The sequence below is a fragment of the Schistocerca gregaria genome, unplaced genomic scaffold, assembly GCF_023897955.1.
Source record: "Schistocerca gregaria isolate iqSchGreg1 unplaced genomic scaffold, iqSchGreg1.2 ptg000915l, whole genome shotgun sequence".
Lineage (NCBI taxonomy): Eukaryota > Metazoa > Arthropoda > Insecta > Orthoptera > Acrididae > Schistocerca > Schistocerca gregaria.
The window spans coordinates 16,687-30,632 of record NW_026062273.1 but is presented as its reverse complement, the minus strand read 5'-3'; the positions used below and the strand labels follow the sequence as shown (position 1 = coordinate 30,632).

Below are 13,946 nucleotides of genomic sequence, written 5' to 3'. Positions count from 1 at the left end.
TTGCGATGCTGCACTCCTTGCTAAGGCTGTACTCCTTGCGAAGGCTGCAATGCATATGAGGGCTGCAGTCCTTGCGAAGGCTCCACTCCTTGCGAATGCTGCACTCCTTACGAATGCTGCACTCCTTGCAAAAGCTGTACTCCTTGCAAAGGCTGCAATGCATGTGAAGGCTGCATTCCTTGCAAAGGCTGCACTCCTTGCAAAGGCCGCACTCCTTGCAAAGGCTGCACTCCTTGCTTAGGCTCCAGTCCTTGCAAAGGCTACACTCCTTATGAAGGAAAGCTCATCTTTTGAGGACAACACACCTTGTGGCTGCATTCCATGTGAAGGCAGCACTCCATGCGAAGGCAGCACTCCATGTGAAGGCTGCACTGCATGTGAAGGCTGCATTCCATATGAATGGCTGCACTCCATGTGAAGGCTGCACTCCATGTGAAGCCTGCACTTCATGTGTAGGCTGCACTCCGTGTGAATGCCTGCACTACATACGAAGGCTGTACCCCATGCGAATGCTGCTGTAGGTGTGAAGGCTTCACCCCATGCGACTGATGCACTCCTTGCGAAGGCTACACTCCTTGCGAATGCTGCACTCCTTGCAAATGCTGCACTGATTGCAATGGCTGTACTCCTTGCAAAGGCTGCAATGCATGTGAAGGCTGCACTCCTTGCGAAGGCTCCACTGCTTGCGAATGCTGCACTCCTTGCGAATGCTGCACTGATTGAAATGGCTGTACTCCTTGCAAAGGCTGCAATGCATGTGAAGGCTGCATTCCTTGCGAAGGCTGCACTCCTTGCAAAGGCTGCACTCCTTGCAATGGCTGCATTCCTTGCAAAGGCTCCACTCCTTGGAAAGGCTGCACTCCTTGTGAAGGAAAGCTCATCTTTTGAGGACAACACACCTTGTGGCTGCAGTCCATGTGAAGGCAGCACTCCATGCGAAGGCAGCACTCCATGCAAAGGCCACTCCCCATGCGAAGGCTGCACTCCATGCGAACGCCACACTCCTTGCGAAGGCTCCACTCCTTGCGAATGCTGCACTTCTTGCGAATGCTGCACTCCTTGCGAAGGCTGTACTCCTTGCGAAGGCTGCAATGCATGTAAAGGCTGCACTCCTTGCGAACGCTCCACTGCTTGCGAATGCTGCACTCCTTGCGAATGCTGCACTGATTGCAATGGCTGTACTCCTTGCAAAGGCTGCAATGCATGTGAAGGCTGCATTCCTTGCGAAGGCTGCACTCCTTGCAAAGGCTGCACTCCTTGCAAAGGCTGCATTCCTTGCAAAATCTCCACTCCTTGCAAAGGCTGCACTCCTTGTGAAGGAAAGCTCATCTTTTGAGGACAACACACCTTGTGGCTGCACTCCATGTGAAGGCTGCACTCCATGTGAAGGCGGCATTCCATATGAATGGCTACACTGCATGTGAAGGCTGCACTCCATGTGAAGGCTGCACTTCATGTGTAGGCTGCACTCCATGTGAATGCCTGCACTACATACGAAGGCTGTACCCCATGCAAATGCTGCTGTAGGTGTGAAGGCTGCACCCCATGCGACTGATGCAGTCATTGCGAAGGCTACACCCCATGTCAATGTTGCACTCCATTGGGAAGGCTACACTCCATGTGAAGGCTTCATTCCATGTGAAGGCTGCACTCCATGTGAAGGCTGCAATCCATGCAAAGGCCACACTCCATGCAAAGGCGGCACTCTTTGCGAAGGCTTCACTCCATGCGAAGGCTGCACTCCTTGCGAAGTCTCGACTCCTTGCGAATACTGCACTCCTTGCGAATGCTGCACTCCTTGCGTAGGCTGTACTCCTTGCGAAGTCTGCAATGCATGTGAAGGCTGCATTCCTTGCGAAGGCTGTGTTCCTTGCGAATTCTGCACTCCTTGCAAAGGCTGCACTCCTTGCAAAGGCTCCACTCCTTGCAAAGGCTACACTCCTTGTGAAGGAAAGCTCTTCTTTTGAGGACAACACACCTTGTGGCTGCAGTCCATGTGAAGGCAGCACACCATGCGAAGGCAGCACTCCATGTGAAGGCTGCACTCCATGTGAAGGCTGCATTCCATATGAATGGCTGCACTCCATGTGAAGGCTTCACTCCATGTGACGGCTGCACTCCATGTGAAAGCTGAAATCCATGCAAGGGCCACACTCCATGCAAAGGCGGCACTCTTTGCGAAGGCTGCACTCCATGCAAAGGCTGCACTCCTTGCGAAGGCTCTACTCCATGCGAATGCTGCATTCCTTGCGAATGCTGCACTCCTTGCAAAGACTGTACTCCTTGCGAAGGCTGCAATGCATGTGAAGGCTGCATTCCTTGCGAAGGCTGCACTCCTTGCGAAGGCTGCACTCCTTGCAAAGGCTGCACTCCTTGTGAAGGAAAGCTTATATTTTGAGGACAACACACCTTGTGGCTGCAGTCCATGTGAAGGCAGCACTCCATGCGAAGGCAGCACTCCATGTGAAGGCTGCATTCCATATGAATGGCTGCACCCCATGTGAAGGCTGCACTCCATGTGAAGGCCGCACTCCTTGCGAATGCTGCACTCCTTGCGAATGCTGCACTCCTTGCGAATGCTGCACTCCTTGTGAAACCTGTACTCCTTGCGAAGGCTGCAATGCATGTGAAGGCTGCAATCCTTGCGAACGCTCCATTCCTTGCAAATGCTGCACTCCTTGCGAATGCTGTACTCCCTGCAAAGGCTGTACTCCTTGCAAAGGCTGCAATGCATGTGAAGGCTGCACTCCTTGCAAAGGCTGCATTCCTTGCAAAATCTCCACTCCTTGCAAAGGCTGCACTCCTTGTGAAGGAAAGCTCATCTTTTGAGGACAACACACCTTGTGGCTGCACTCCATGTGAAGGCTGCACTCCATGTGAAGGCGGCATTCCATATGAATGGCTACACTGCATGTGAAGGCTGCACCCCATGTGAAGGCTGCACTCCATGTGAAGGCCGCACTCCTTGCGAATGCTGCACTCCTTGCGAATGCTGCACTCCTTGCGAAGGCTGTACTCCTTGCAAAGGCTGCAATGCATGTGAAGGCTGCACTACTTGCAAACGCTCCCCTCCTTGCGAATGCTGCACTCCTTGCGAATGCTGTACTCCTTCCAAAGGCTGTACTCCTTGCAAAGGCTGCAATGCATGTGAAGGCTGCACTCCTTGCAAAGGCTGCACTCCTTGCAAAGGCTCCACTCCTTGCAAAGGCTGCACTCCTTGTGAAGGAAAGCTCATCTTTTAAGGACAACACACCTTGTGGCTGCAGTCCATGTGAAGGCAGCACTCCATGCGAAGGCAGCACTCCATATGAAGGCTGCACTCCATGTGAAGGCTGCATTCCATATGAATGGCTGCACTCCATGTGAAGGCTTCACTCCATGTGAAGGCTGCACTTCATGTGTAGGCTGCACTACATGTCAATGCCTGCACTACATACGAGGGCTGTACTCGATGCGAATGCTGCTGTAGGTGTGAAGGCTGCACCCCATGCGACTGATGCATTCCTTGCAAAGGCTACACTCCATGCCAATGTTGCACTCCATTGGGAAGGCTACACTCCATGTGAAGGCTTCACTCCATGTGAAGGCTGCACTCCATGTGAAGGCTGCAATCCATGTGAATGGCTGCACTCCATGTGAAGGCTGCACTCCATGTGAAGGCTGCACTTCATGTGTAGGCTGCACTACATGTGTATGCCTGCACTACATACGAAGGCTGTACCCCTTGCGAATGCTGCTGTAGGTGTGAAGGCTGCACCCCATGCGACTGATGCACTCATTGCGAAGGCTACACTCCATGCCAATGTTGCACTCCATTGCGAAGGCTACACTCCATGTGAAGGCTTCACTCCATGTGAAGGCTCCACGCCTTGCGAATGCTGCACTCCTTGCGAAGGCTGCACTCCTTGCGAAGGCTGTACTCCTTGCGAAGGCTGCAATGCATGTGAAGGCTGCACTACTTGCAAACGCTGCCCTCCTTACGAATGCTGCACTCCTTGCGAATGCTGTACTCCTTGCAAAGGCTGCAATGCATGTGAAGGCTGCACTCCTTGCGAAGGCTCCACTCCTTGCGAATGCTGCACCCCTTGCGAATGCTGCACTCCTTGCAAAGGCTGCAATGCATGTGAAGGCTGCATTCCTTGCGAAGGCTGCACTCCTTGCAAAGGCTGCAATGCATGTGAAGGCTGCATTCCTTGCGAAGGCTGCACTCCTTGCAAAGGCTGCACTCCTTGCAAAGGCTGCATTCCTTGCAAAGTTTCCACTCCTTGCAAAGGCTGCACTCCTTGTGAAGGAAAGCTCATCTTTTGAGGACAACACACGTTGTGGCTGCAGTCCATGTGAAGGCAGTACTCCATGTGAAGGCAGCACTCCATGTGAAGGCTGCACTCCATGTGAAGGCGGCATTCCATATGAATGGCTGCACTCCATGTGAATGCTGCACTCCATGTGAAGGCTGCACTTCATGTGTAGGCTGCACTCCATGTGAATGCCTGCACCACATACGAATGCTGTACCCCATGATGATGCTGCTGTAGTTGTGAAGGCTGCACCCCATGCGACTGATGCACTCCTTGCGAAAGCTACACTCCATGCCAATGTTGCACTCCATTGGGAAGGCTACACTCCATGTGAAGGCTTCACTCCATGTGAAGGCTGCACTCCATGTGAAGGCTGAAAACCATGCAGAGGCCAAACTCCATGCAAAGGCGGCACTCTTTGCGAAGGCTGCACTCCATGCAAAGGCTCCACTCCTTGCGAATGCTGCACTCCTTGCGAATGCTGCACTCCTTGCGAATGCTGCACTCCTTGCGAAGGCTGTACTCCTTGCGAAGGCTGCAATGCATGTGAAGGCTGCACTACTTGCAAATGCTCCCCTCCTTGCGAATGCTGCACTCCTTGCGAATGCTGTACTCCTTGCGAAGGCTGTACTCCTTGCAAAGGCTGCAATGCATGTGAACGCTGCACTACTTGCAAACGCTCCCCTCCTTGCGAATGCTGCACTCCTTGCGAATGCTGTACTCCTTGCAAAGGCTGTACTCCTTGCAAAGGCTGCAATGCATGTGAAGGCTGCATTCCTTGCGAAGGCTGCACTCCTTGCAAAGGCTGCACTCCTTGCAAAGGCTGCACTCCTTGTGAAGGAAAGCTCATCTTTTGAGGACAAGACACCTTGTGGCTGCAGTCCATGTGAAGGCAGCACTCCATGCGAAGGCAGCACTCCATGTGAAGGCTGCACTCCATGTGAAGGCTGCATTCCATATGAATGGCTGCACTCCATGTGAAGGCTGCACTCCATGTGAAGGCTGCACTTCTCGTGTAGGCTGCACTCCATGTGAATGCCTGCACTACATACGAGGGCTGTACCCGATGCAAATGCTGCTGCAGGTGTGAAGGCTGCACCCCATGCGACTGATGCACTCCTTGCGAAGGCTACACTCCATGCCAATGTTGCACTCCATTGGGAAGGCTACACTCCATGTGAAGGCTTCACTCCATGTGAAGGCTGCACTCCATGTGAAGGCTGAAATCCATGCAAAGGCCACACTCCATGCAAAGGCGGCACTCTTTGCGAAGGCTGCACTCCATGCGAAGGCTCCACTCCTTGCGAATGCTGCACTCCTTGCGAAGGCTGCACTCCTTGCGAAGGCTGTACTCCTTGCGAAGGCTGCAATGCATGTGAAGGCTGCACTACTTGCAAACGCTGCCCTCCTTGCGAATGCTGCACTCCTTGCGAATGCTGTACTCCTTGCAAAGGCTGTACTCCTTGCAAAGGCTGCAATGCATGTGAAGGCTGCATTCCTTGCGAAGGCTGCACTCCTTGCAAAGGCTGCTCTCTTTGCAAAGGCTGCACTCCTTGCAAAGGCTCCACTCCTTGCAAAGGCTGAACTCCTTGTGAAGGAAAGCTCATCTTTTGAGGACAAGACACCTTGTGGCTGCAGTCCATGTGAAGGCAGCACTCCATGCGAAGGCAGCACTCCATGTGAAGGCTGCACTCCATGTGAAGGCTGCATTCCATATGAATAGCTGTACTCCATGTGAAGGTTGCACTCCATGTGAAGGCTGCACTTCATGTGTAGGCTGCACTCCATGTGAATGCCAGCACTACATACGAAGGCTGTACCCCATGCGAATGCTGCTGAAGGTGTGAAGGCTGCACCCCATGCGACTGATTAAGTCCTTGCAAAGGCTACACTCCATGCCAATGTTGCACTCCATTGGGAAGGCTACACTCCATGTGAAGGCTTCACTCCATGTCAAGGCTGCACTCCATGTGAAGGCTGAAATCCATGCAAAGGCCACACTCCATGCAAAGGCGGTACTCTTTGCGAAGGCTGGACTCCATGCGAAGGCTCCACTCCTTGTGAATGCTGCACTCCTAGCGAAGGCTGTACTCCTTGCGAAGTCTGCAATGCATGTGAAGGCTGCATTCCTTGCGAAGGCTGCACTCCTTGCAAAGGCTGCACTCCTTGCAAAGGCTGCACTCCTTGTGAAGGAAAGCTCATATTTTGAGGACAACACACCTTGTGGCTGCAGTCCATGTGAAGGCAGCACTCCATGCGAAGGCAGCACTTCATGTGAAGGCTGCATTCCATATAAATGGCTGCACTCCATGTGAAGGCTGCACTCCATGTGAAGGCTGCACTTCATGTGTAGGCTGCACTCCATGTGAATGCCTGCACTACATACGAAGGCTGTACCCCATGCAAATGCTGCTGTAGGTGTGAAGGCTGCACCCCATGCGACTGATGCAGTCCTTGCGAAGGCTACACTCCATGCCAATGTTGCACTCCATTGGGAAGGCTACACTCCATGTGAAGGCTTCAATCCATGTGAAGGGTGCACTCCATGTGAAGGCTGCAATCCATGCAATTGCCACACTCCATGCGAAGGCGGCACTCTTTGCGAAGGCTGCACTCCATGCCAAGGCTGCACTCCTTGCGAAGGCTCGACTCCTTGCGAATGCTGCACTCCTTGCGAATGCTGCACTCCTTGCGAAGGCTGTACTCCTTGCGAAGTCTGCAATGCATGTGAAGGCTGCATTCCTTGTGAAGGCTGCACTCCTTGCAAATGCTGCACTCCTTGCAAAGGCTGCACTCCTTGCAAAGGCTCCACTCCTTGCAAAGGCTGCACTCCTTGTGAAGGAAAGCTCATCTTTCGAGGAAAACACACCTTGTGGCTGCAGTCCTTGTGAAGGCAGCACACCATGCGAAGGCAGCACTCCATGTGAAGGCTGCACTCCATGTGAAGGCTGCATTCCATATGAATGGCTGCACACCATGTGAAGGCTTCACTCCTTGTGAAGGCTGCACTCCATGTGAAGGCTGAAATCCATGCAAAGGCCACAATCCATGCAAAGGCGGCACTCTTTGTGAAGGCTGCACTCCATGCAAAGGCTGCACTCCTTGCGAAGGCTCCACTCCATGCGAATGCTGCATTCCTTGCGAATGCTGCAATCCTTGCGAAGGCTGTACTCCTTGCGAAGGCTGCAATGCATGTGAAGGCTGCATTCCTTGCGAAGGCTGCCCTCCTTGCGAAGGCTGCACTCCTTGCAAAGGCTGCACTCCTTGCAAAGGCTGCACTCCTTGTGAAGGAAAGCTCATATTTTGAGGACAACACACCTTGTGGCTGCAGTCCATGTGAAGGCAGCACTCCATGCGAAGGCAGCACTCCATGTGAAGGCTGCTTTCCATATGAATGGCTGCACTCCATGTGAAGGCTGCACTCCATGTGAAGGCTGCACTTCATGTGTAGGCTGCACTCCATGTGGATGCCTGCACTACATATGAAGGCTGTACCCCATGCAAATGCTGCTGTAGGTGTGAAGGCTGCACCCCATGTGACTGATGCACTCCTTGCAAAGGCTACACTCCATGCCAATGTTGCACTCCATTGCGAAGGCTACACTCCATATGAAGGCTTCACTACATGTGAAGTCTGCACTCCATGTGAAGGCTGAAATCCATGCAAAGGCCACATTCCATGCGAAGGCTGCACTCCAAGTGAAGGCCGCACTCCTTGCGAAGGCTCCACTCCTTGCGAATGCTGCACTCCTTGCGATGCTGCACTCCTTGCTAAGGCTATACTCCTTGCGAAGGCTGCAATGCATATGAGGGCTGCACTCCTTGCGAAGGCTCCACTCCTTGCGAATGCTGCACTCCTTACGAATGCTGCACTCCTTGCAAAGGCTGTACTCCTTGCAAAGGCTGCAATGCATGTGAAGGCTGCATTCCTTGCAAAGGCTGCACTCCTTGCAAAGGCCGCACTCCTTGCAAAGGCTGCACTCCTTGCAAAGGCTCCAGTCCTTGCAAAGGCTACACTCCTTATGAAGGAAAGCTCATCTTTTGAGGACAACACACCTTGTGGCTGCATTCCATGTGAAGGCAGCACTCCATGCGAAGGCAGCACTCCATGTGAAGGCTGCACTGCATGTGAAGGCTGCATTCCATATGAATGGCTGCACTCCATGTGAAGGCTGCACTCCATGTGAAGCCTGCACTTCATGTGTAGGCTGCACTCCGTGTGAATGCCTGCACTACATACGAAGGCTGTACCCCATGCGAATGCTGCTGTAGGTGTGAAGGCTTCACCCCATGCGACTGATGCACTCCTTGCGAAGGCTACACTCCTTGCGAATGCTGCTCTCCTTGCGAATGCTGCACTGATTGCAATGGCTGTACTCCTTGCAAAGGCTGCAATGCATGTGAAGGCAGCACTCCATGCGAAGGCAGCACTCCATGCAAAGGCCACACCCTATGCGAAGGCTGCACTCCATGCGAACGCCGCAGTCCTTGCGAAGGCTCCACTCCTTGCGAATGCTGCACTTCTTGCGAATGCTGCACTCCTTGCGAAGGCTGTACTCCTTGCGAAGGCTGCAATGCATGTGAAGGCTGCACTCCTTGCGAAGGCTCCACTGCTTGCCAATGCTGCACTCCTTGCGAATGCTGCACTGATTGCAATGGCTGTACTCCTTGCAAAGGCTGCAATGCATGTGAAGGCTGCATTCCTTGCGAAGGCTGCACTCCTTGCAAAGGCTGCTCTCTTTGCAAAGGCTGCACTCCTTGCAAAGGCTCCACTCCTTGCAAAGGCTGCACTCCTTGTGAAGGAAAGCTCATCTTTTGAGGACAAGACACCTTGTGGCTGCAGTCCATGTGAAGGCAGCACTCCATGCGAAGGCAGCACTCCATGTGAAAGCTGCACTCCATGTGAAGGCTGCATTCCATATGAATAGCTGTACTCCATGTGAAGGTTGCACTCCATGTGAATGCTGCACTTCATGTGTAGGCTGCACTCCATGTGAATGCCAGCACTACATACGAAGGCTGTACCCCATGCGAATGCTGCTGAAGGTGTGAAGGCTGCACCCCATGCGACTGATGAAGTCCTTGCAAAGGCTACACTCCATGCCAATGTTGCACTCCATTGGGAAGGCTACACTTCATGTGAAGGCTTCACTCCATGTGAAGGCTGCACTCCATGTGAAGGCTGAAATCCATGCAAAGGCCACACTCCATGCAAAGGCGGTACTCTTTGCGAAGGCTGGACTCCATGCGAAGGCTCCACTCCTTGCGAATGCTGCACTCCTTGCGAAGGCTGTACTCCTTGCGAAGTCTGCAATGCATGTGAAGGCTGCATTCCTTGCGAAGGCTGCACTCCTTGCAAAGGCTGCACTCCTTGCAAAGGCTGCACTCCTTGTGAAGGAAAGCTCATATTTTGAGGACAACACACCTTGTGGCTGCAGTCCATGTGAAGGCAGCACTCCATGCGAAGGCAGCACTCCATGTGAAGGCTGCATTCCATATAAATGGCTGCACTCCATGTGAAGGATGCACTCCATGTGAAGGCTGCACTTCATGTGTAGGCTGCACTCCATGTGAATGCCTGCACTACATACGAAGGCTGTACCCCATGCAAATGCTGCTGTAGGTGTGAAGGCTGCACCCCATGCGACTGATGCAGTCCTTGCGAAGGCTACACTCCATGCCAATGTTGCACTCCATTGGGAAGGCTACACTCCATGTGAAGGCTTCAATCCATGTGAAGGGTGCACTCCATGTGAAGGCTGCAATCCATGCAAATGCCACACTCCATGCGAAGGCGGCACTCTTTGCGAAGGCTGCACTCCATGCCAATGCTGCACTCCTTGCGAAGGCTCCACTCCTTGCAAAGGCTGCACTGCTTGTGAAGGCTCCACTCCATGCGAATGCTGCATTCCTTGCGAATGCTGCACTCCTTGCAAATGCTGCACTCCTTGTGAAGGCTGTACTCCTTGCGAAGGCTGCAATGCATGTGAAGGCTGCACTCCTTGCGAAGGCTAAACTCCTTGCGAAGGCTCGACTCCTTGCGAATGCTGCACTCCTTGCGAATGCTTCACTCCTTGCGAAGGCTGTACTCCTTGCGAAGTCTGCAATGCATGTGAAGGCTGCATTCCTTGTGAAGGCTGCACTCCTTGCAAATGCTGCACTCCTTGCAAAGGCTGCACTCCTTGCAAAGGCTCCACTCCTTGCAAAGGCTGCACTCCTTGTGAAGGAAAGCTCATCTTTTGAGGACAACACACCTTGTGGCTGCAGTTCTTGTGAAGGCATCACTCCATGCGAAGGCAGCACTCCATGTGAAGGCTGCACTCCATGTGAAGGCTGCATTCCATATGAATGGCTGCACTCCATGTGAAGGCTTCACTCCATGTGAAGGCTGCACTCCATGTGAAGGCTGAAATCCATGCAAAGGCCACACTCCATGCAAAGGCGGCACTCTTTGCGAAAGCTGCACTCCATGCAAAGGCTGCACTCCTTGCGAAGGCTCCACTCCATGCGAATGCTGCATTCCTTGCGAATGCTGCACTCCTTGCAAATGCTGCACTCCTTGTGAAGGCTGTACTCCTTGCGAAGGCTGCAATGCATGTGAAGGCTGCACTCCTTGCGAAGGCTCCACTCCTTGCGAATGCTGCACTCCTTGCGAAGGCTGTACTCCTTGTGAAGGCTGCAATGCATGTCAAGGCTGCACTCCTTGCGAAGGCTAAACTCCTTGCGAATGCTGCACTCCTTGCGAATGCTGCACTCCTTGCAAAGGCTGTATTCCTTGTGAAGGCTGCAATGCATGTGAAGGCTGCATTCCTTGCGAAGGCTGCACTCCTTGTGAAGGAAAGCTCATCTTTTGAGGACAACACACCTTTGGCTGCAGTCCATGTGAAGGCAGCACTCCATGTGAAGGCTGCACTCCATGTGAAGGCTGCACTTCATGTGTAGGCTGCACTCCATGTGAATGAGTGCACTACATACGAAGGCTGTACCCCATGCGAATGCTGATGTAGGTGTGAAATCTGCACCCCATGTGACTGATGCACTCCTTGCGAAGGCTACACTCCATGCCAATGTTGCACTCCATTGGGAAGGCTACACTCCATGTGAAGGCTTCACTCCATGTGAAGGCTGCACTTCATGTGAAGGCTGAAGTCCATGCAAAGGGCACACTCCATTCGAAGGCGGCATTTTTTGTGAAGGCTGCACTCCATGCGAATGCTGCACTCCTTGCGAAGGCTCCACACCTTGCGAATGCTGCACTCCTTGCAAAGGCTGTACTCCTTGTGAAGGCTGCAATGCATGTGAAGGCTGCACTACTTGCGAAGGCTAAACTCCTTGCGAATGCTGCACTCCTTGCGAATGCTGCACTCCTTGCAAAGTCTGTACTCCTTGCGAAGGCTGCAATGCATGTGAAGGCTGCATTCCTTGCAAAGGCTGCACTCCTTGCAAAGGCTGCACTCCTTCCAAAGGCTGCACTCTTTGTAAAGGCTCCACTCCTTGCAAAGGCTGCACTCCTTGTGATGGAAAGCTCATCTTTTGAGGACAACACACCTTGTGGCTGCAGTCCATGTGAAGGCAGCACTCCATGCGAAGGCAGCACTATATGTGAAGGCTGCACTCCATGTGAAGGCTGCATTCCATATGAATAGCTGCACTCCATGTGAAGGCTGTACTCCATGTGAAGGCTGCACTTCATGTTTAGGCTGCACTACATACGAAGGCTGTACCCCATGCGAATGATGCATTCCATATGAATGGCTGCACCCTATGTGAAGGCTGCACTCCATGTGAAGGCTGAAATCCATGCAAAGGCCACACTCCATGCAAAGGCGGTACTCTTTGAGAATGCTGCACTCCATGCGAAGCCTGCACTCCTTGCGAAGGCTTCACTCTTTGCGAATGCTGCACTCCTGCAAATGCTGCACTCCTTGCGAAGGCTGTACTCCTTTTGAAGGCTCCAATGCATGTGAAGGCTGCACTCCTTGCGAAGGCTGCACTCCTTGCGAATGCTGCACTCCTTGCGAATGCTGCACTCCTTGCAAAGGCTGTACTCCTTGCGAAGTCTGCAATGCATGTGAAGGCTGCATTCCTTGCGAAGGCTGCACTCCTTGCAAAGGCTGCACTCCTTGCAAAGGCTGCACTCCTTCTGAAGGAAAGCTCATCTTTCTAGGACAACACACCTTGTGGCTGCAGTCCATGTGAGGGCAGCACTCCATGCGCAGGCACCACTCCATGTGAAGGCTGCACTCCATGTGAAGGCTGCATTCCATATGAATGGCTGCACTCCATGTGAAGGCTGCACTCCATGTGAAGGCTGCACTTCATGTGTATGCTGCACTCCATGTGAATGCCTGCACTACATACGAAAGCTCTACCCCTTGCGAATGCTGCTGTAGGTGTGAAGGCTGCACCCCATGCGACTGATGCACTCCTTGCGAAGGCTACACTCCATGCCAATGTTGCACTCCATTGGGAAGGCTACACTCCATGTGAAGGCTTCATTCCATGTGTAGGCTGCACTCCATGTGAAGGCTGCAATCCATGCAAAGGCCACACTCCTTGCGAAGGCGGCACTCTTTGCGAAGGCTGCACTCCATCCGAAGGCTCCACTCCTTGCGAATGCTGCACTCCTTGTGAAGGCTGCACTCCTTGCGAAGGCTGTCCTCCTTGCGAAGTCTGCAATGTATGTGAAGGCTTCATTCCTTGCAAAGGCTGCACACCTTGCGAAGGCTCCACTCCTTGCGCATGCAGCCCTCCTTGCGAATGCTGAAATCCTTGAGAAGGCGGTACTCCTTGCAAAGGCTGCAATGCATGTGAAGGCTGAATTCCTTGCAAAGGCTGCACTCCTTGCAAAGGCTGCACTCCTTGCAAACGCTGCACTCATTGCAAAGGCTCCACTCCTTGCAAAGGCTGCACTCCTTGTGAAGGAAAGCTCATCTTTTGAGGACCACACACCTTGTGGCTACAGTCCATGTGAAGGCAGCACTCCATGCGAAGGCAGCAATTCATGTGAAGGCTGAACTCCATGTGAAGGCTGCATTCCATATGAATGGCTGCACTCCATGTGAAGGCTGCACTCCATGTGAAGGCTGCACTTCATGTGTAGGCTGCACTCCATGTGAATGCCTGCACTACATACGAAGGCTGTACCCCATGCGAATGCTGCTGTAGGTGTGAAATCTGCTCCCCATGTGACTGATGCACTCCTTGCGAAGGCTACACTCCATACCAATGTTGCGCTCCATAGGGAAGGCTACACTCCATGTGAAGGCTTCACTCCATGTGAAGGCTGCACTCCATGTGAAGGCTGAAATCCATGCAAAGGCTGCACTCCTTGCGAAGGCTCCACTGCTTGCGAATGCTGCACTCCTTGCGAATGCAGCACTCCTTGTGAAGGCTGCACTCCTTGCAAAGGCTGCACTCCTTGCTAAGGCTGCACTCCTTGCGAAGGCTGCACTCCTTGTGAAGGAAAGCTCATATTTTGAGGACAACACACCTTGTGGCTGCAGTCCATGTGAAGGCAGCACTACATGCGAAGGCAGCACTCCATGTGAAGGCTGCACTCCATGTGAAGGCTGCATTCCATATGAATGGCTGCACTCCATGTGAAGGCTGCACTCCATGTGAAGGCTGCACTTCATGTGTAGGCTG

At 53.0% G+C, this 13,946-nt stretch overlaps 1 protein-coding gene across 1 annotated transcript; it reads right to left on the bottom strand.

Moving 5' to 3' along the window:
• Positions 1–237: 237 nt before the first annotated feature.
• Positions 238–1,329, bottom strand: LOC126325303 (uncharacterized). The gene has a single exon (XM_049995162.1). It carries the CDS (start codon positions 1,327–1,329, stop codon positions 238–240), a length of 1,092 nt encoding a protein of 363 aa, XP_049851119.1.
• Between the last annotated feature and the right edge of the window lie 12,617 nt (positions 1,330–13,946).